The sequence below is a fragment of the Carettochelys insculpta genome, chromosome 28 (genome assembly GCF_033958435.1).
Source record: "Carettochelys insculpta isolate YL-2023 chromosome 28, ASM3395843v1, whole genome shotgun sequence".
NCBI lineage: Eukaryota > Metazoa > Chordata > Testudines > Carettochelyidae > Carettochelys > Carettochelys insculpta.
Window position 1 is genome coordinate 14,034,426 of NC_134164.1, and position 22,690 is coordinate 14,057,115.

General features: G+C 46.1%; 1 protein-coding gene across 2 annotated transcripts in view; it reads left to right on the forward strand.

Moving 5' to 3' along the window:
• PSMD11 (proteasome 26S subunit, non-ATPase 11) overlaps positions 1-22,341 on the forward strand; it is a 41,632-nt gene extending 19,291 nt beyond the window's left edge. Inside the window, exons 9-14 of one of the 2 annotated variants that reach the window (XM_074978977.1) lie at positions 13,056-13,118; positions 14,657-14,782; positions 15,379-15,414; positions 17,400-17,451; positions 20,811-20,953; positions 21,076-22,341. In XM_074978977.1, the coding sequence (XP_074835078.1) occupies positions 13,056-13,118; positions 14,657-14,782; positions 15,379-15,414; positions 17,400-17,451; positions 20,811-20,953 (420 nt within the window). In that variant the 3' untranslated portion in view covers positions 21,076-22,341. The other variant, XM_074978978.1, reaches the window with a different exon arrangement.
• Positions 22,342-22,690: the final 349 nt, after the last annotated feature.

The window sequence follows — 22,690 nt, forward strand, 5'->3', positions numbered from 1 at the left end:
TTATGGGCAAGAATGTTGTGGGAGACTGTATCAAAGACTTTGCTGAAGTCAAGGTATATCACATCTGCTGACTTCCCCATGTCCACAGAGCCAGTTACCTCATCGTAGAAGCTAATCAGATTGGTTAGCCATGACTTGCCTTTGGTGAATCCATGTGGACTACTCTTGATCAATTTCCCCACTTCCAAGTGCTCCAAAATGGATTCCTTGAGGATCCCCTCCATTATTTTCCCAGGGATTGCGGTAAGGCTGACCAGTCTGTAGTTCCCGGATGACTGGAAAAAGGCAAACATAGTGCCCAGATTTAAAAAAGGAAAGGAGGACAATCCCAGGGATCTCTCCTGATCTGCAAAAGTCTTCAGAGGTAATGGCCAAAGGCTCAGCAATGATGTCTGCCAATTCCCTCAGTACCCTTGGTGTATTAAATCCAGACCCATGGATTTGTGTACCTCTAGTTTTTCTAGGTAGCTCTTCACTCGTTCCTTCCCCCACTGATGACTGCCCTCCACCTTCCCAAATTGCATTGTCTGGCACTGTAGCATAGGAGGTGTCCTGGTCTGTGAAGATGGAGGCAAAAAAAGCATTGAGCACTTCAGCTTTTCTTACATTATCTGTCACTAGGTTACCCCTCTCATCCAGTAACGGCCCCACACCTCCCCTGGTAACCTTTGTATTGTTGACATGGCTGTAGAAACCCTTCTTGTTTACCCTTCACATCCCTTGCCAGCTGCAGTTGCAATTGTGCTTTTGCTTTCTTGATTACTGCCTGGCATTCTCCAGCTATATGCTTCTCCTTAGTCATCTGTCCATGTTTCCATTTCTTATGCATCCTTTTTGAATTTAAGCTGACCAAGGAGTTCCCTGTTAAGCCAAGCTGGTTGCCTACCATGTTTGCATTTCTTACCACGCAGTGGGATGGTTTGTTCCTGTGCCTTCAGTAACACTTCCTTAAAATACTGCCAGTTCTCTTCAACTCTCTTCCCCTTCATCTGTTTCCCAAGGGACCCTGCCCATCAGTTCTCTCAGGAAGTTGAAGTCTGCTCTTTTGAAATCAAGGACCTGTATATTACTGCTCACCTTTTTTCCTTTTGTCAGGATCCTGAAACGTACCAGCTGATGGTCGCTGCAGCAACCAGGTTTCCACCCACTTCTATTTCTCCTACTAGCTCTTCCCTGTTTGTGAGCAGCAGGTCAAGCTGCGCACAGCCCCCGGTTGGTTCCTTCAGCATTTGTACCAAGAAGTTATCCCCAACATTCTCCATAAACTTCCTGGATTGTCTGTGTGCTGCTGTGTTGGTCTCCCAACAAATGTCTGGATGATTAAAGTCTCCCATGTGAACCAGGGCCTGTGAATTGGAAGCTGCACTTAGCTGTCTGAAGAAATCCTCATCTCCTTGATCTGGTGGTCTATAGCAGACACCAACTACAACATGACCTCTCTTGTTTTTGCCTCTAAGCTTAACCCAAACACACACAACTGGATTTTCTCCCTCCTAATACTAGAGCTCTGAGCTATTGTGCTGATCCCTCACATAGAGCACAACTCCTCCTCCTTTTCTCCCCTGCCTGTCCTTCCTAAACAGTTTATACCCTTCCATTACTGTGCTCCGGTTATGTGAATCATTACACCAAGTCGTCTTTATTTCAACCACCTCATACTACTTTGACTGTGCCAGGGCCTCTAATTCTTCTTGTTTCTTCCCCATGCTTGTTTTGTTTGTATACAAGCACCTTAGAGAAGTGGCTGATTGGCCCGCTTTCTCCTCTTCGCCCAGTGTTAAGGAAAGATTTAACTCTCTCGCCCTCGCAGGTGTGGTGTTGGGCTCGACTCTGGGATCCCACAGAATTTCAAGTTCAGAGTCCAATCCACAAGTATCCTTTATTGAGGTACAGAATTACAGCTTGAGCTGGGTGCCTCCAGAGAGGGACCCCGCCCCCCAGAAATCACCAGCAATTATCCTCTTTACAGTTTATAACACCACCCATATCCTTGTCCAAAGTCCAATCCCCTAATTTGATCAGGGGTCTTTACTTTTCCCCATTGGATGGTTTTGTTGCTGAGAGGACTGTCTGTTTGCTGGGTGTTTGATCTTCTTCAGGAGGCAGTTATCTCAGCTCCTTACATTCTTCTATTATCTCCCATTTACAAACTTCCAATTAGCACGATATCGAGCTGTTTTCACCAGTTCTGCAGCTGTTGTTTCAGCATTTCTCCCAGGTTAGCTTGACCTGGGCCTAAGGCTTCAACTACTTTAGCTACTAGTGCTAAGCTAAGAGAACAAACTCTTGAAAACATGCATATAAAATGACACAAATGATTTCCCTTAACAGTCCCCCCTTTGATTTTGTAGGCATCCCTGCCTACGTATATTATAACTAGCTTTGCATAAGCATTTTATGATAACCTTGCATAGATCGTGTTAACATATTTTGCAAAAGCTCCTTAATACATGACACACCACAGCATAATATCATCAGTACAATAAGTACAGGAAGGAGAATCTTAATCAATAAACTACATAAGCTACTGAGCCAAGAGGATAAACCCCATCCTGAAAACAGATTTTGCAACCAGTCGCCCTCGGGGCAGTGTAGGCAGCTTGTGCCCCGGCTCGGGCATGGGCCTCTGCCTTTACTACCTTTTCATAGATTTCATAGTTACTATCATTTATATACACACAACACTGCGATCCAGCTGAAGTACAGACTCCTCCTTGAGAGGCTAAGAGGTAATCTAAAGCCAATCGATTCTGTAGGGAATATGTTCTAAGTTGCTGCACTTCCTTATTTAACGTTTCTGTGGCTGTTCCCAAATCGCTAATTGAGTCTTCTAACTCAAGGGAAACCTTCTCAAGTACCATCTGGAGTCTTACAGTATATCAGCCTATACATGCTATGGCTGGTCCCATTAGTAGTGGGATTATGCCTAAGGTGGAGCACCCCGTAAGCTTTCCTGGTGTGAGGGGTTTTTTTGCATTGCCATCCAGCGCTTTATTAAGACGCTGGAGAGTCTCCTCTCGGGTTTCAGTAGTAGTGTTTCGGATATTTCTGATCCTACCCCTGGGCAGCGTAGAAGATATATATAAATGGGGAATTCCATGGGCTACACAACAACTACCAGTCCAGTTAGCCGGTAGCACTTTATAAACTTTCCGGCCACGCACGAAGTAATGACCCTGTAAGGCCCAATAAGGGCTGGTCCTTAGGGGAATACCCTCAACATTTAATGCTGCCTTACCGAACAGCTCATGTGCTCCCAGAGGGGCTTCCCATCCTCCTCGTTGACATCAGGTAGGGGTGTTTCTAACAGTACTGTTTAAGTTACGTTCTCCGTAGGTACCACTACAAATCCACCACTGGCCTGGTATATGAGAAACATTAACTGAACAACAGGCTATGCCTGTCTGACTCCCAATAGTGGGAAGGTCATTTGTAATAATTTCTCCAAAAGGGGAGGAAGTACAACTTCCACATTGTTGTCCTCCCTCCTTGGTCTTTATCCAGTATCCCTCTGCCCACTGAGTGATAATACAAGAACTCCTTCCTACCGGACGTGCATGCTGGTCGGACTGATTCCGGGTAAAACAAAACACTCCCTCAGTCAGTACTGGAACTGCATATTCCCAATCCTGATATGTAGCTTGTTGTAAGGATGTCTTATCCCAAAAGAGAGAGTCTGTTCGATTCCCCTCCTCACAACCCACAGTAGTTCCTAGCTCTGCTAATGTTAGGGGAAGCATAATGAAAGGTATACCTGTTTTGGGGGAAAGTGGAGCAGGAGCACATATCCAACAGTCAGTTTGGTTAGTTAGATTAGCTACATGGTGAGCAAGCAAAACAAATGAGTTGCGTTCCCTATATGCATAATTTGAAAATGATAGTAAAAGAGAGAACAATAAAATCCAAGTTTCCATTGCAGAGGCCCTTATGGGCCTATAGGATTCCCAATGCATGGGTGGGCCCACCTTGGTGTAGATTTACCAGTTATCTGGGTCCACCAATATAATATCACAATTTATAATACAAATCAACCCACACAAGGCTAGTATTATTCCAAGCTCAACCCAGTTAAGTGTGGTCATGAAGAAGGTGACCTATTCACCGCACTCTCCTCCGTTGTTCAGGCTGTACACACAGATGGATGAACTAAGAGATGGTTTGCCCTCTGATTACGCTGGTTCCTCCGTGGCAGGTAAGGTGAAAAGATGCTTCACCTGGGTATGATGAAACCAAGTGTCCTTTCCAGCAACCTTAACAGCAAAGAAAGAAGTTAATAGGACCATATAAGGACCCTCCCATTTCGGACGGAGCTTGGTTTTTCGTGAATGCACCTTAACCATCACCTCATCCCCTGGTTGTATGTCATGTAATCTGACTTCTGTGGGTGCAGCTCAGCCCCACCTTCCCTGGCTCTAAATGCTCTCAGAATGCTTTTGCAGTGTCAACACATTGAGTTAATTGCTCATCTCCATCCAAGAGGCTGGTTTGCGCCGGGATGTAAGTTGCTGGTATGGCTAATGGCGCCCAAACAAAACCTCTGCTGGTGAGAGTCCCATGAGCTGCCTAGGAGTTATTCTGATTTCCCACAGGACCAAATTCAGAGCTTGTGGCCACTTAAGGCCTGTCTGTGAGCATACACACGCTATCTTATTTTTAAGAGTTCTATTCATCCTTTCTACCTGCCCTGAAGACTGAGGGTGGTAAGGAGTATGCAGCTCCCTACGAATCCCCAACATTTGGTGTAACTTCCCCAGTATTCCAGCTGAGAAATGGGACCCCTTATCCGAATCTATCGCTTCCGGAACCCCATACCTTGGAATAATGTCCTTTTACCAAAGCTTTGACTGCAGCAGTATCTGCCTTTCGGGTTGGGAAGGCTTCCACCCATCCACTCAGCTGATCCATTATTACCAGGAGATGTTTGAAACCTGCTGGTGGCATGTCTGCGTAATCAATCTGCAGTTGCTGAAAAGGAAAACATGCCCACAGACGACCCCCCATTTGCGCTTTCGGGCGAGTATCGGCAAACTTCTGACAAGTGGGGCAAGCGATTATTACACGTTTCACTGCAGCATTGATTCTGGGTGCAGTCCAAATTTGTGAAATGTGTGCCGCTATAGCTGCACCGCCCCCATGGCTGCGTTCATGGAACCACCTAGACATTGGCAATAGGTAGCTGCGGGGTAATATGGGCTTCCCTTGCAGAGTCCAAATCCCATCCTCGTTGTGCTCTGCTTCCCACTTTTCCCAGTCTTCTTTTTCCCTGTCCGGCACATCCGTATACAGTTTAGCTGGATCCGTCACCTCCAGCCAATCTGTTGGGGAAGCAGCAGCAGCCCCCAGAAACACTTGTCGGGCTGCCGCTTTCACTGCCTTGTCAGCTAAAGCGTTACCTCTTGCTGTATCAGAATTGTCTTTAGTATGGGCTGGACAGTAGATCACAGCAATTTCTCTTGGGAGTTGTATAGCCTCCAATAGCTTGTGCACCTCCAGTCCATCAGCTATGGTTTTCCCTGCTGACGTAAGAAAGCCTCTCTCCTTCCACAGCATCCCTGTTGCATGACAAATTTGAAAGGCATACTTAGTCTGTGTAAATATTTACTCGCAGTCCTCGGCTTACCTTTGCTGCCCGGGCTAAAACAACCAGTTCAGCACCCTGGGCGCTCCTCAATGGAGGCAAGGGTTTAGCCTCAGTTATCGCATTCAGGTCCATAACTGCGTATCCTGACCGGCGCTGTCCTTCCAGGTAATAGGATGACCCATCTGTAAAAAGCACTAAATCTGGATTCTCCAGAGGCTCATCTCGAAGGTCCTCACGGGGTTTGCTGGAACTTAGAATCACTTGCTCGCAAGAATGGTGTAGTTCCCCATCCTCCGGCATTGGTAGCAAAGTTGCAGGGTTTAGGACATTACACCTTTTCAAGTATCAGAGGGGTAGCCGTGTTAGTCTGGATCTGTAGCAGCAACGAAGGGTCCTGTGGCACCTTATAGACTAACAGAAAAGTTTAGAGCATGAGCTTTTGTGAGTTAACTCACTTCTTCAGACCTTTTCAAAGTCACATCATCTGCTTGCAAAATGGTTAATTCATACCGGTGCGCCCTCTGTGGTGACAGAGCCTGAGTAGCGTGTTGTTTTAACAGCTCTACCTTGTGAGGTACGTATACAGTTAGAGGGTGCCCTAGTACTATAGGCCTAGTCTTCTCCAAGACTCTGGCAGTAACGGCTACGGCCCTGATGCATCCCGGTGTTCCCTTGACAACTGCATCCAACTGTACTGAGTAGTATGCAACCTGTCTGTGGTGGGGTCCCAGCGTTTGGGTTAACACTCCACTGGCAACACCTTTTGTTTTCATGTACAAACAACTCAAACAGCTTGCCGTAATCTGGAAGACCTAGGGCTGGGGTGGATGCTAAGGCTTTCTTAATTCTGGTAAAAGCCGTTTCCCGCTCTGAACCCCATGTTATAGGTTCAACTTCTTCCCTCCGGGTAGCTTCAACAAGGGGTTTCACTAATTCCCCTAACCCCAGAATCCAAGGTCTACAAAACCCTACAGCTCCTAAGAACCCTCTAAGCTGTTTCTTGGTTACTGGCCAGGGTATTTCTAGAATAGCCCTCACGCGATCCGGATCTACCAACCGCTCACCCTCCTTTAAAATAAACCCCAAGTATTTTACCTCAGGTTGACACAGCTGAAGCTTGGATGGAGACACACGCTGCCCTTTTTCTGCTAATGCCTTGCATAAAAGGATAGAATCCTTTAAGCATTCTTCACAGTCTTTGCTGGTTATCAGCAAATCATCCACATACTGTACCAGTATTGAACCTCCTGGAAGTTCAATATCCGCCAAATCATTTTTGAGAATCCTGGAAAAAATAATCGGGGATCCGGCAAACCCTTGCGGCAGCCTAGTCCAGGTTAATTGCTGTCCTTTCCAGGTAAAAGCAAACAGATTTTGACTTTCCTCTGCTACTGGGATACTGAAAAAAGCAGCCGTGAGGTCAATCACAGTAAAGCATTTTGCCCAGTGCAGAATCTGCAACAGGATAGTTGATGGGTCTGGTATGACAGGGTGGGGAACAATAACATGCTGATTTATAGCCCTTAAATCCTGAACAAACCCGTATTCAGGATGCCCGTCAGCATCCAAACAATTCTTTCTCACCAGTAAAATGGGAGTGTTAAAAGGTGACTCTCAAACCTGCAATGTTCCTAACTTCAAATAGTGATCAGTCCGTTTTTGAATACTTTTTCTCTGCCTCCTTTGGGATTGGATACTGTTTAATTGCAGGGGGACGACCCCCTTTAGTTTTCACAATTATAGGTTTGGCTGACTTTTAGCAACCCCACATCCATTCCCGAAGAACTCCACAGTGACTGAGGGATCGTTTCTAAGCCCTTTGGTATCTAACTGTCCAGTTTCTAGTTCCTGGCCCTCAGCCAGGACACAGGATCCTAGGATTACTAATTTCACTCCTTCCGTGTGCAGATAAATTTGAGTGTCAAGGGCTTGAAGTAGATCCCTCCCCAGGAGACAGGAAGGAGAGTCTGTAGAAATTATAAAACATCCCCACACCCCTTTCCCTCCTATGGTTAGCAAGGGGGGTTTGGTTAGGGCTCTCTCCCTGCTCCCAGTTACTCCGTATACCACCACAGTATCCGGGGACTTTCTGCCTTTCGGTTCAAAATGTATAAGCGAGAGTGTAGCTCCTGTGCCTATCAAAAAGGGAACTTCCCATCCATCAATTGTACCCATAATCTGCCCATGAAAATTTACGTCTAAACCCTCCGAGACTACTCCTGCTGCCTCCAGAATCTTGGAGTTTTCCTGCTCCAGTCATTGTTGGTTCACCTCCTGGCGCTCTGTATTTGATTCCCTCTGATCCCATTGCTGTCTATACACCCTTCCTACCTCAGCCCCCCGGGGTCTCACCGGACATTCCCTCTTCCAGTGTCCTCTCTCTCTACAGTAATTGCAACAATCATTCACACCTGGACTTGGATTCCTTGTTCCAGGATTCCACCTGCCACCTCTTCCTCGGCTCCAACCCCTTCGCCGACTTGCTCCTATTCCTTCACATAAAGCTGCTGCTAACACATTCACTTCCTCCTTCTGGTGTCGCTTACTCTTAGCTTTCTCTTCCTCACGATTCTAATAAACAAACACAGCATGGTGAACTGTCTCTTCCATTGTCTTTCCTGGCCAGTCTGGAATATGTTTAGAAAAATATTTCTTTATATCAGGGGCTGACTGTTCCACAAACGTAGAAACCATTAAAGGTCTATGTGCCTCTGCCTCTGGATCAGTACCTCCCCCGTACATCCTAACCTGCTTGAACAGACGGGCTAAAAAGGCAGAGGGATGTTCAACAGGTTGTTGTAAACATTCCCGAACCCTAGACCAGTTTGCGGTCTTTTGGCCTGCTGCCCCTATACTCTCCTCTATACCCTGTCTAGCTTGGTGCAAAGTTCGATAGTCTGCATCACTATTGTAGTCCCAACCTGGGTCAGCTGCTGGCCACGGGGTACGCGCATTCCCAGCAACTCCCTGCTCTGCCCAACGATGGTTAGCCGCTAAAATTGCATATCGCTCGTTTGGGGTAAACAGCGCGTCCAAAAGCATCTGGACATCTGCCCATGTAGGGTCATGAGCACAAAATATTCCCTGAATTACCTGCACAACCTTCTCTGGATCATCTCGGAGCCTGGGAAGCTGTTGGCTCCAAGTAATCAGATCCTGAGGTCTCCACGGTTTGTTAACCCTAGTTGTCATCACCCTCTGTTGCCCCTATTCCCCTCCCTCCCTAGGAGGTTCCAGTCCTATGGGGACTCTGTTCAAGGGATCCTGCAAGGCAACAGGAGGGAGGGTAGGAGGTGAACAAGAAAGAAGAGCAGAAGGGGGTGCATAGGGTGGAGCAGATTCCACAAGTGCAGATGCAGTAGCAGAGCTCTGTAAGGCCTTTAAAAAATTTTTCCTAGGCTTTTCTTTATGCCTAGCAAATGCCCAATTATCCCACACACCAATAATCCATCTGTTTGGGGAACCTGTATTCCAATTGTTGGAGTAAAAAATTTAACTCTTGTAAATCAAAAAGCCTGGCCACCTCTCTGCTGGATTGCCACCTTCGGTTAAGAGAGGCCAGTCCTCCTGACACAGCTGTACCAATTTCCTTTTCCCTAACCCCTTGGTACCATCAATTTTCCTCCAATTTTCGAGCACTTCAGCCAAGGGCGTCCCCTTTTCTATGCCCGAAGTATTACCCATCCTGTATGTCCCTTAGGTTGCGCCTTATGCTGATCAGGCCACGCACCTTCCCCTAGTGCACTTTAACAAATACCAGAATTTAGAATGTGGGAATTTGACTCACCCTTCGGTGCCTCCTGCTGCCAAAGATCCCAGGTGAACTCATCCGTTGGCGCCAAGTGGACGTTTGGAGACGAGAGGCTCCGATGATGGTCACCTAGAGTCCCATTTGGGTCGCCAAACTGTTAAGGAAAGATTTAACTCTCGCCCTCGCAGGTGTGGTGTTGGGCTCGACTCTGGGATCCCACAGAATTTCAAGTTCAGAGTCCAATCCACAAGTATCCTTTATTGAGGTACAGAATTACAGCTTGAGCTGGGTGCCTCCGGAGAGGGACCCTGCCCCCCCAGAAATCACCGGCAATTATCCTCTTTACAGTTTATAACACCGCCCATACCCTTGTCCAAAGTCCAATCCCCTAATTTGAGCAGGGGTCTTTACTTTTCCCCATTGGATGGTTTTGTTGCTGAGAGGACTGTCTGTTTGCTGGGTGTTTGATCTTCTTCAGGAGGCAGTTATCTCAGCTCCTTACATTCTTCTATTATCTCCCATTTACAAACTTCCAATTAGCACGATATCGAGCTGTTTTCACCAGTTCTGCAGCTGTTGTTTCAGCATTCCTCCCAGGTTAGCTTGACCTGGGCCTAAGGCTTCAACTACTTTAGCTACTAGTGCTAAGCTAAGAGAACAAACTCTTGAAAACATGCATATAAAATGACATATAAATGATTTCCCTTAACACCCAGGAAACCTTCTTTGTTCCTTCCTCCTTCCCCACTTACCTCAGGGCTTTTGTCACCGTCCTCCAATGAACTTAGTTTAAAGCCTCCTCACTAGGTTTGCCAGCCTGCCTGCAAAAATGCTCTTTCCTCTCTTTGTTAGCTGGGTCCCATCTTTTCCTAGCAATCCTTGTTCATGAAAGAGAATCGCATGGCCAAAGAAACCAAATCCTTCTCTGCAGTACCACCTACGCAACCACGCATTTACCTCTGTGGTTTGACGTTCCCTACCTTAACCCCTTCCTTCAACAAGGAGGATGAATGAGAACACCGCTTGTGCTCCATATTCCTTTATCTTTCTTCCTAGGGTTACGTAATCCACTGTGATCTTGTCAAGATTGCTCTTGGCTGCATCGTTAGTTCCTACATGGAGAAGTAGGAAGGGGTAATAGTCGACAGGTTTGACAGTTTTTGGCAGAGACTCTAACATCCCCGGTTCTAGCTCCTGGCAAGCAGCAAGCTTGCCGGGACTCTAGGTCCGGACAGCAGATGGATGACTCCATCCCTCTTAGGAGGGAGTTCACGATCACCATCACCTGCCATCTTCTCTTAGGGATGGAGGTCGTAGAACCTGTATCCCTAGGACTGTGCATCCCAGGCCTTAGAAACCCTGGGGTCTCCTTCTGTTCCATTCCCTGTGAGGCAGACCCACCTACCTCTACCGTGTCACCTGTGCGGAGAGGCTGAAAGCAGTTACTCAACTCCACTGGAATTGGAGAGACCTGAATTGGTTTTCTTCTCCTAGAGGTAACATGCTTCCAGTTCTCCTCATTGTTTTGAGCAGCCTGCTGTTCCTGTAGCTGTATATGGTGCCTTCTATCAAGAAGGTCTTTGCCTTCTCTAATGGACCTGAGGTTTGATACTCAGGCCTCAAGTCCTCTAACCTTCTGTTCCAAAATGGATACCAGCTTGCACTTGAAATGAGGTACTGATCTACATATCTTGTGCTTCATTTGCATAATTTTTTTGGAAGAGGTTCTTGCAAAAGAAAGAAAACAGGGTAGATGGGGCTAGTTTGAAAATAAACCCCATCTTTGAAGGAACCCTTCTTGAAACAAAATAGGAAGAAGGGTTCTTTTGAAGATGGGCTCTTTTGAAAATAAACCCTCATCTACCCTATTTTTCTTGTGAAAAAAATCTCCTCTGAAAAGATTATGCAAATGGAGCATGATATGTAAATCAGTGCCTCGTCTGCATTTTCAATTTCCCTCATTTGCATTCCTCTTTCGAAAGAGGAATGCAGGTGTAGACACAACTTTACTGTGTTCATCTGATTCCTGTATTGTGAAATGCTGGTTTAGGTTGTGGCTAACTTCCATTTGTAGGATTAGGCCTGAGGGCACCCTGCACACACGTAGCAGCTTGCAGGCTTGGACCTATCTTGGATGCTGGAATTGTATAAGGTGGATGCTTGCCTTAGCTCACATTGAAAACCCCTCTTCACACAGAGATAGCAGAGCATCTCTTGAGCAAGCCAGGAGTGTCAGGTGGAGCTGAGCAGCTTCTTACAACAAACATGCTTGTTAGAACAAGCAGCTGCAATTTCCGTGTGATTCTTCAAATATGGAGGTACTTTGTCCAAGCCCATGGTCTCCAGTGCTCTGGCTTAGTCTTAAAATGAGTCATGTTGCAGTAACAAACCAGCTCAGATGTTTAGGTGTAGGCTGAACACATGTCTAAACCAGGAGGTCCTGTAGACTGATCCAGGTTTAACCTTTGCTCTCTGTGGCCTTGATGAATCATGTAACTCTTCTGGCTCAGTTTCTCCATCTGTTGGTGAGTGGGGATGTTGAGGGCTAGCTGATAAGGCTTACCACAATCCTCTTGATTACTGGTAAGATGGAGTACCTGTTTCAGGGAGGATGGGAGAATGAATAGATGAAGTGTATCTTTGTTTCTGCCACTTCTAACTAAGCTCTAGTCTTTCCTACTCAGTTATTGTATTGAGCTAGGCTGTCTTCCATGGCACAAAAGGCTGCTGGAAGCTCATGTGTGTTGGGTTGAAATAACAATCACTGTATCAGAGCATTTCAGATATTACTTTCCAGCTTCATGGGGGATGTTTCCCCATTTAATGATGCAGAAATTAATTGCCAAGGTGTCATGCTTAGCTATCAGATGTGAGAATGCAACCCACTTCACAACCATTGCTCTAATCACTAGACAACACCATCTTTCTAACACCTGTACCGCTGAAGTGATTCTGATTGTCCAGCTGTCAGACAGGACATGCTAGCTTTCAAGTTCAAGTGTTAGTTTGCTTGGGGTAGTCTGCTAAAATGGTCTCAGAATTAAGTGGGATTGTGGAGGGAGTAGCAAAGCAAATTTGTTTATCAGAACAGTGGCTTGGAAGTCTGAATCTTTGCATATGCTGTGCCTAGTAAATCTTTATCCGAGCCTTTTAAACTCTTCAGAAGCACTGATCCTCAAGTCTAACATACGCAAGGTAATGTTTCGGTCCTTTGTTTCTGCCCACAGTTCTCCTTCCTGGTGGTGCCTGAGAAGATTAGCCATAATTCTCTCATTCTGGAAGTGCTTCTTGTAATACAGCTGATGTTAAAACAGTCTAGTGACTTCCCTTTCCGTCACCAACCTGAGGTGTGCAGTGTTATTAAACTGGCTAAAATACTTACATTTGCCCCTTCTGAAGGCAGCATGGAAGCGTGCGCCTGGCAGATCAGTAATTGAGGTTACAAGCTGAACTAGAACTGTGGTCTCTTGTTCCTGTTCTCAAATTTTGCAGAATTTCAGTTTTGTTAGCTTGAGGTGGTTCTGTTACTCTGAGATCTATAACTCTTGCTTTTTTCCTTCCTCTGTGGTCAGCTCTTGTTCTGGGAATTAAACTAATACGAGTCTGTTGCAAAGGGAACATTCCCTTTTTTTGCATATTAAGAAATGTCTTTGTTTCATCCAGCTGGTCTAACGTTTTTGCTGGATTCCCAGTACTGACACCAGCTCCATTGTTTCTCTGCAGACAGAAGCTCTGAAGTGTGTGGCACAAGCCAGTAAGAATCGATCACTGGCAGACTTTGAAAAGGTAGGTGAGCAGGAAGATGCCAGGTGCAAAGATGCTGCAATTTAAGTGTCCAGAGGACTCTGTGGGAAGCTGGAAGTCCTAGTGCTTGTGATGGAGCCAGACAGTAGCAGCCAGAACGCTCTTGTGGTATTTGTTTGACTTGGAAAACTAACTTCATTTTGACCATATTTGCTTTCCATGAACAATGAAGTTGTCTAGTTGTTCTAGCACAAATTTGTGGGGAAAAGAAAACTGAAGCTGAAATATTTGCTGAAAGATCACTTTCAACTGTATGACTATAGCACTTGTGCCGTTCTGGCTCAGTACCACATTTAGTTTTGAAGCCTGAATACTAGTAACAAACCATCTGCTATTTATATGAAACAGGAGGAAATTTGGAAACTTGTGAGAACTTGCCATCGGGGTGAAACTTGACGCTTTTTTCATATTAAGGCAGCACAGCGAATTCCCATGCTGAGGGGAAGAGCAGTGCTCCTCGTGTTCTATAAGCTTATCCCCTTCTCCAGCACCACAGGTACACCACCACTTGGACCTTCCCTGGCCTGTTGCTGTTCATGGAGTTGGTCTTTGCTGAGCAGGGAGTCACTAAATGATGGAAGTGTTTGGATGAGAATTTTGTGTTCATGGGGGGATTAGGGTGAAGCCTACAGATGCTAGTCACTAGTTCTTTGAAAAGATCCCTTCTTTCTCCTGAGAGAATTCTGTGCCCCAAAATGAAAAATTCTGTACAGTGTTTTAAAACAGCACAATTTTGCATATTTTTGTGTCAAAATAAAACAGTACAATCACAATTTTCAGTCATTTTGGTAATTTATTTCAAAATACCCTTTAGCAAGTGTGTATGATATATACCACAAAAATTCAAAAAAGGTGTGTTTTTGACAGAGTCCATCTTCCTTAGCTGTTCCTGTTGCTCTAGCCAGATGATCCCTCTACTTGGGAGGGGTGCATGAATCAATTCTTCTGCTCAAAGAAAGTAAAATCCCCAGTGGTGCAGAATTTCCCTAGGAGTAAGAGTTGTGGCTAGTATCTCCTACCTTTCTTCATCCTCCTCAGTCCTGCATTAAATATTCATCTCTTGTAAGCCTGGACAGTCCGCTGCCTGCTCAGGTTTTCAGTCCTTTGAAACGATTTCCCAGTTGAATACTTGCATTGCTTTTTTCAAAACATACTCTTCCTGGATTGAAGCCTTCCAAGAGATTCTTCAGGCAGGAAACACAAGTTGAGGGAAGTTACCCTCGCATGCCAAACCTCCCAAAGAAGAGAGCAGGTGCATTTGCTTACCCATGCTTTGGGGTCATATCAATACATAGAATGTGAAGAAAGATACTAATCAGCAAGGTGCTTGACTATCATGAGGCTGAGGTGCCAGATACAGACCTTCTGACTAAGGGGATGCGTAATAGCTGTTTGACACCTGATACCATGCCGAGGCTAAGGGAGACTATAGTCTGCCCTGACAAGTGGTTGGGTTTAACATAACAAGTCTCCTGTTTTCTTTAAGCCTAATTTATTTGTTCCCAACATGTCTCCTGTAGGCTCTGACAGATTATAAGGTGGAGCTCAGGGATGACCCCATCATAAACACTCACTTGGCAAAACTCTATGATAACTTATTGGAACAAAATCTGATCAGAGTCATTGAGCCTTTCTCCAGAGTGCAGGTATGTTTCTTTACTTCCTTATTTCCTCCAGCAGTGCACCAGAGGTAGTTCCCCCTCGGCTTCGCTGTTAACTTCATAGATGTTAGCCGGGTGCTACAGGGTGCAGTAGTCTGTACTCACGGGGGGCGGGGGAGGTGTCTCGTGACTCTCATAAATGCATTCTGCTGGTGGCCTGGCACTCAAGTCCATAAGCAGCATCTTCAGCTCAAAATAGCCAGCTGCTACAGGGCTGATGGGAACACGGCCTTGACAGGCCTGGAGCTTCCATTTCATTTGTTCATTATTCTTGACAGGGATGTTTGTAACATGCTGTTTGGCTCTAAGGGGTCTTGTGAGGCTGTTATAGCAGTGTTTAAATCCGGACTGAATGGCTGACATGGTGCAATGACTCAGCACTTCAGTTTGTGGCTTGTCCACCTTGACTTAGAAGTTGTAATGTGGTCTGAAGGCTAAATGAAACAAAGGGACGGCGCACGTTGGGGTGGATGGCTGAAGTGCTGGGTTGGCATGTCGGAAGAACCCCTACTTTGTTCTGTAGTAAGGGCAAAAGTGAAGCTTGGCTTCCCTTGTCTGTTGGTCTTTTTCTCCCTTAATAGATGGAACACATATCCAGCCTCATCAAGCTCTCCAAGGTAAGATCATTACTAGAAATTTGTGGGGTGCTTTCATAAAGAGTAAAGAAACTGAGGGATCAAATAAATCACAAAATAATTCGGCTTATCAAACCTACACGTGCAGCAGCTCCTCAACAAGTAGAGGAAGAATCCTTTGTGGGGAAAATCCCCCCCCCCCCCCACACACACAATAGATGCTTTCACCTTTGTGAGTGCTTGTTGGATGGGTGTGTGCTGTAATTGTCATTTTCTCCTGGTGCCCCGGTAGGCTGCTGACCTTGTGAGAGTGCAATCAGTTGGCATGCACGAGCAGAGGTCTAGCAAGGACTGTGATTGTGCCCTTGGTCGTGTCTTCAACCCTGTGCTTGGTTCCCAGGCTCTTTTCTTCCCTGCTCTGTTATAGAGCACTGCCCCAGCTCTCCAGCCAGATTGTGTCTCAGTTCAGTCCCCTTTATTTGGGAGTGAGGGAGAGTCAAGAGGATGTGTAACAAATACCTTGCTAGACAGTCTGCTAGCCCTAACCAGAGCTCTTGGCTCCATTCTGAGCAGCCCTTTCAATTCCAGTTCTTTGCTTGGAGCTCTGAATCACCTTGTCCCCTTCTCTGGGCTTAGACCACTTCCCCCAGTGGCCCATGGGAGAGCCTAGGCCCACCCACTGCTCCAGGTGCCAACCCAGAGACCTTATAATTACAGCCATGTACAGCTTCCTGCACCTGGTGTCTGCTGCCGCACCTGGCCTCTTCACTTCTGTCTCTTTTTACCTTCGGACTACCTGGGTCCTCCTGCTGCTCCCATGTTCAGCTAATGCAGCCCCTCAAACTCTTTGGGCAGAGTGGAGCACCCTTATTGCCTCTTTGGCATGAGCCAGAAACTAACCTGCTTATGCCCTGCAGCTGCCTGGCTGGAAGAGGCCTCATAAGACTGTGTATGTCCCCTTGAGGGCAGGGGTCCATGCAAGATGCTTGCAGTGTACATGTCACTTTGGGGGAGACTTCCCTACCAAACCCTCTTCCTGTCCCACATCCTGCCCCTGCCATTCCACCACTTGCTGATTTTTTTTCTGTGTCTGAAGAATCTGAAGGAGCCTCCCTGTAAAGTACTGTAGAGTTTTCTATGCTCATTATCCCTCACTTGGCCCATTGTAATCCAGTTGGGCAGCAAATGGCAGCCCAGGATGTAACTACCTTGAAACAGCTAAGCCAAAGCCAACTAGAATTCACTCCTGGGTTTGAAAAGCTCTTCAAAGATAGTGGGCCAAACTAGTTGCTTTTGTGCTGGAGTTTCACCAGGGATGAGGTTGGTGCAGTGGCTGTACAGACCACAAGCTACTCCCTGCAGTGCATAAAGGAGACTCTCAGTTGGTTAAAGTATTCGCAAAAATGCTCTTCTTTCTCTCAGGAGCATCCAGAAATGCCTTTGTCCCAAACTGTCAGAGAGGCTCTAATCCTAGAGCTGCCAGGTCACGTCGGGGAGGAGAGTACCTTACTCTCAGCCCTGAGGTTGCTTCCCCCATACAATCTTCTTTCCCAATGGTGTGTTCTCTAACTCCAGCCTTGGCCACTCGCACACACTGGGAGCATCGCTGAAGTGTAAATCTGAGTTCATTCCACATAGCAGCAGACTCGCAATGGGCCACTTGCTGGCTGTAGCAGGTCATCAAAGACTGACACATGACAGAGCTTAGCTAACTGGATGCTTGCTGGGTCAAGCAGGAGTGCTCCAAACCCATGCTGATTTTAGTGGGTATCAAATGAGGGCGGTACTATCTTTTGTGAAGCAAGAAGGTAACAAGCCTCTTGGGAACTGTGCTAGTTAAAAGGTGGTTCTGGTCATGGCTGATTTGTAATATCCAGTCTAGTCTGTAGACAAGATCTAGCTGCAAGGGTACTGAATTACAAATGCTGAAGCTTTGCTTGGAAACTCCTATCTTCATATCATGGCAGGGCTGTGGGTTGAGGCTGGTAAAATCTGCAGCTAGCTTCAAGAGATGATTTCAATTTCAGGCTGATGTGGAAAGGAAACTGTCACAGATGATCCTGGACAAGAAATTTCATGGTGAGTCTCTGCACCCTGTTGGATGCACCACATTCCACTCCATTCTTTCGATGATCAAGTGAAAGAAGCTTGTGCACATTCTCCTCTTAACTGGTGTCTCTTGCCAAATCTTGCACCTACCCAAGAAGGTTATCCCTCTAACTCCACATGTGGCTGGCAGGCTAAGAAAGCTAATGGAGGTAACATGAAAATATTGAGAGGGTTATGCTGTGTCCTGGAGGTCTTGAGCACCTGCTACTTTGGGAGCTCTGGCCTTCTCGCCTCTCTCTGATCCACGTTCCTTTGACTTGTGACACCAGCTGGATAGCAAGAGATTCTGTTGGTGCACTGCATGCTCAGTAATGGCTGTGACGGGTTGGATCACAGAAATCAACTTGGGGTTGTTCCCTGTTCTGCTGGTCAAGCCACCGACACCCACCTTCCTGCTCTTTGGAGCTCCCCATCACCCTGTCTTGCTGGACCAAAAGTTCTGGTCTCCCCCAGCAAAGGCACAGAGTTGGGATAATAGCCCCCCCCCCACTCCTCTCGTAGAGCAACACAGATGCTGAACCATCTCAGTTCTGGGAGAGCTCAACTCTAAGAGGTCAGCACTCTGGTACCCACAATCCCAAGCAAATTAGTCTTACCCTTTTGTAAAAGTTTTACATAGAGAAAGCTGATAAAGATGTCTGCCCCCTTAATCAGGGGAAGCAAGAGAAGCACAGTGGTTGCTCTCCCCTTCCCCCAGTAGCAGTTATTTGCACTAGGCTTAAGGATAAAGGTGTTTATTAAACATAAGTTGGATTTAACTGGTTGCAAGTGAAAACAATCAGCTTAAAGGAAGTTGCTAAGTTAAACAAAACGTGCCACCTAAATCCTGCTCATTAAGAAAATTGTTACATGGAACAATGGAAATACTTAACCTTGTGGTGTCCCACATGCTAGCCATTAGCCACCTGTGGCTGTTTGACCAGTTAAGTGTGGCTGATTGGTTTGAACAATAAATATGTCAGAATAATGTGGCTAATTTGCTATAGCAGTAGCCACTGCATAACTGGTTGGACACCATGGCCCTAAACATCTCTTTCCAAGTTAAGTAGCCTCCAAGATTGGGCCCAATCCTTCCCCTGTTCAGTTTTGGATGTTTCCAGCACTCATCTTAGGTGATAAGTGTTGGGCAGGGGTCTCAATATATATATATGACTGTATAGAATTGGAAGGGACTTCAGGAGGTCAAGTCCAGTCCCCTACCCTCTTGGCAGGGCCAAGCACCATCCTTTTTTAGCCTATTTGCCCCAGATCCCTGAATGGCCCCCTCAAGGATTGAACTCGCAACACTGGGTTTAGCAAGCCAATGCTCAAACCACTGAGCTATCCAGCAACTGCCATCCTCCCTCCTGCTTATTTTAATCTATCCCATTTCCTCCCCGCAACACACACCACACCACCACTTATATCCCCTTTGTTCCCTTTAGTAAAAAAGTACCAGATCCAAAATGGGCTTCAGTCTCAGGTGGCCTGGCCACTTGTCTTTCTAGGACCAACCAGAATTGGGCCTACAAGACTATTCATAGGTCATTGATTTGATGCCTGAACCATTTAGTTTCTGGAGTATCAGTAATGGCCCTCATGAGCACATATAAAATTGTAAACAGATCCACACACTGTATTTCTGACTTTACATACAAGAATGATACATGCGCAAAAATAAGATACACACATTCAGCTGCTTGGAACATGAAAGTGTGTGTTACATGAGGGATTTAGCAGAAAGTGTCTTTGAGTTATACATATTCATAAGCCAAGCCAATTTTCATAAAACATTAGGGGGTGTGACATCTGCTTTCATGCAAAACCAGAATTTTGTCAACTCCTGGCATTGAGCTGAGGGTCACTCTTTCCTTATTCTGGATGGTTAGTGCTTAGTAAGTAAGGAATCTCTTAGCTTTCTCTAACAAATTCAAAAAAAGGAGCAGCAGCAGCTTTGGCAGGTTATACAACAAATCTTTCTGGCCTTGATTGAATGTTGCTACTTCTCCCTAGCTTGCCTGAAGTGCCCCTGTCTGTGGGTGTGTGTTTAAGGGTACTTGTAAGAGGGCTCCTCTGTTGCTGCTCTGGCCAGTCGCTGAAACCGTGATTTTGCTGCCTTTGGGGTCCTGTAGTGGGAAATGGCCATGAAAGCTGAAGTGAATGCCTCACATAGTCCTTCCCCTGACTGAGCTGGTCTTTCAATGACAGTGTTGGAGCCTAGAGTTGGGCTTCAAGTGACCTTACTCTTTAGAGTGGAACAGGCCTGGCAGCAGAGCTCTTTTGGCAGTTGGGGGAGGAGAGAGAATTGAGAACGTGCCTGATTCCAGGTGGGAATGAAGAGAAACCCGAGAGTTCATCTGAGTTCAGGTGGGAGGAAGGATGGTGTGGTGACCAGGATTCGCTCCTGAGCTGTGCCACAGTCTGTCTTTGGGATCTTGGACAAGTGATTTCTGTCTCACTTCCCTTCCTCTAAAATGGCCATTATGCTACTGTACCAAGTCTCTGGCGCATAGCTCTGTTTTTTCCTTTCCTGTATGCCCAGCACAGAAAGCCAGTCCTCCTAGCTTAGCTGAGTGGGCTAGACCAATGGGACAACCACACTGATTAGAGAATGATTAAAGCATTGAGGAAAGTGAATATAAAAGAGAGAGAAAATGTCTTTATTGGTAAAGAGGTCAGGAAAGGTAAAGCCCTCAGCTAGCGGAGAAACCATCAGCACATCCAGCCCACTGACCTCATGGCTGGAGACCCCCCCTCCTCCCCCGACAGGAGGTGTTGGTGGTATATATATATATATATATTTTTTTTTTTTTGAAGGCTGCTCTCATGTAAAGCCCATTTCCAAAGTGCTGCTTTCTGTTTTTTCCTAGGTCCCCTGCTCTGCTGGGAAAGGGTTGCAAAGAGCGTGCCAGCTGGTGCTGGGCTAGCACTGGTAGTCTAGGTCCGAGGCAGTCCTGACACCTCTCGCATGTGTCCAGCTAAAACTTGGCAAGCAGGGAAACCAGTTTTAGGAATAAAATGTCTCCACTGAAGTTCTTGTTGTATTGTAAATGCGCGTTCCACCCTGTAAAGCCACCTTCACTGGTATCTGACCCTGGGCGGCAGGAGAGAGATGCTTGCAGAGCAATGGCCACAAACTGCAGCTGGAGGGGCAAGGGTCAGAAATTTAATGTGGGGAGAGGGCCTGGATAAAAGCTAGTGGAAGTGAGTTTCTCACCCTAGAGGCCACCCCAGCAGTGGCACGAAGTCTGACCTGAAACTTGATGGCTGGATCCCTTGGTGACAGAAGGAGGCCCTCGGCAGTCTGGCCACACATGCACAGCTGGGTAACCGGAGCTTTGTGTTTGTAGGGATTCTCGACCAAGGGGAGGGAGTCCTGATCATCTTTGACGAGCCGCCAGTAGACAAAACATATGAAGCTGCCCTGGAGACTATTCAGAATATGAGTAAAGTAGTGGATTCACTCTACAACAAAGCCAAGAAGCTAACATAAGTGAGTGTGTGAGCAGCCAAGGCATGCGGCTGCATGGGTTCATTTCCCAAGCCTGGGCGTGTGGTGGGCCTCCATGCCTCGCTTTCTTCTCCTCGATTGACAGTGGCTCTCTTCTTTTGCAGAGTTGACTTCGGCAGCTGTCATTTGGAGAGTGTGTGTGACAGGAGAGTGAAACCTTTGGGAAAATGCTAGGAGACTTTTTTTTCTTTGTTCTACTTTTCGCTTGGAAAGTTTTTAAACGTCCTCATCCGGTGCATCTTGTATTCCATACGATGCGTGTTCCAGTTTCCATGTAACATTTACTGGCCAAACTTTGTATTGAGGGTGGGTGGGAAATACTGTTTAAAAAAAAAAAAAAAGATTCTAAATAAAAGGAGGAAGGCTTACACTACCTAAAGATGTGCTTTCCACTTCCTGAGGCATGTCAGAGAGCAAAGCAGGCAGGGGCCAAGGGCAAGGGTTTTTCATCAATAGCGACCCAGCTGTGAAGGAACCCATTTTTCCCTCTGTGCTGGAATCTAAGACTTACTGACAGTATCAGAAGCCAAGTCTTATTCCATATGTACTAAAGCAAAAAAGACCTTTATGTACAGACTGGTGGTTTATTTTAAATCTTCAGGCCTTTAATCCTGGCCAAAGCAGCTTCATATTGACTCCCAGAAGGCCCCAGATAGGGAACCCACTCAGAATCACCACTGTGCTAAATCAGCTCAAAGTGTAGAAGTAACAGCTGCAGCTGACTAGATTGTTAGGCCAGTTTCTAACAAAGGGAACAGTGCAGGTTTCCCCTGGAGGCCTGTCTCACATAGTATTGTTCTAAAATAGACTAGATGCTAAATGTGTTAGCTCCCCGCCCCCCCCATCCCCTGTGTTGTTGGGAAGAAAGTGAGCAGGTGTTCCAAGTGCTCACCTCCCGGTGAGAACCAAATGTCCAAGAAGGCAATCTGCTAGCATAGGCACGGATCTGATTGTCATTTTTCACCTCTGCTGTGTCGTACGTTTCCTCAAGCATCTGTGGTAAGACAGATTGACCCCCCCTCAAATGACTTTGTGGAGCACTTGCTAGTTCCAGGAGGTGGAGCACTGTGCTTTGCAGCATGTTTCATTTTATGGTGAGATTACAAGCAAGGTTTTAATGCAGTTTGGGCAGTGTAAGCTTCTGCATCTCTGTGCTGATCTTTATTTTCCTGTCCCCCCGTCTCTCATTCTCTCTCCCTCTTCATGTTTTCTTACTGAACTTATATTTTGTAAAAGGAATCTGTTTTATCAAGAGTTTTGCACTCACACTAAATCTTAAACTGACTGATTTTTTTTTTTCCTCTCCTGCTTTCTGTCCATATATTCTAATTCCCTCTAGTATCTTTTTTTTTTTTTTAAACTCTCCATCTCATCCAATCAGTCACTGTTTGGGTTTTTGGCACCATCAATATCAAATGTACAAACGGTTCCTGCTAACCAACACCAGGTATATCTGATGTTCAGATGAGTTCCAATAAAGTAATTTTTTTTCAAAACTGATCTCCTGTCTTCAGCTGTTGAGGCAAAGAACATGCGTGTTAAATGTTGTTCCTTTTGGCCAAGGGGACTACAGCTTGCAAAGCAAGCTGCATAGCCATTCAAAGTGCACTACATTTGGTGACAGGAGACTATTTTTCTGAACACTAACGCTTGAGAGAGCATGTTTGAAGAAGCCTCACACAGGTCTGCAAAACAAAATCAAAATCAAAAATCCCTGGG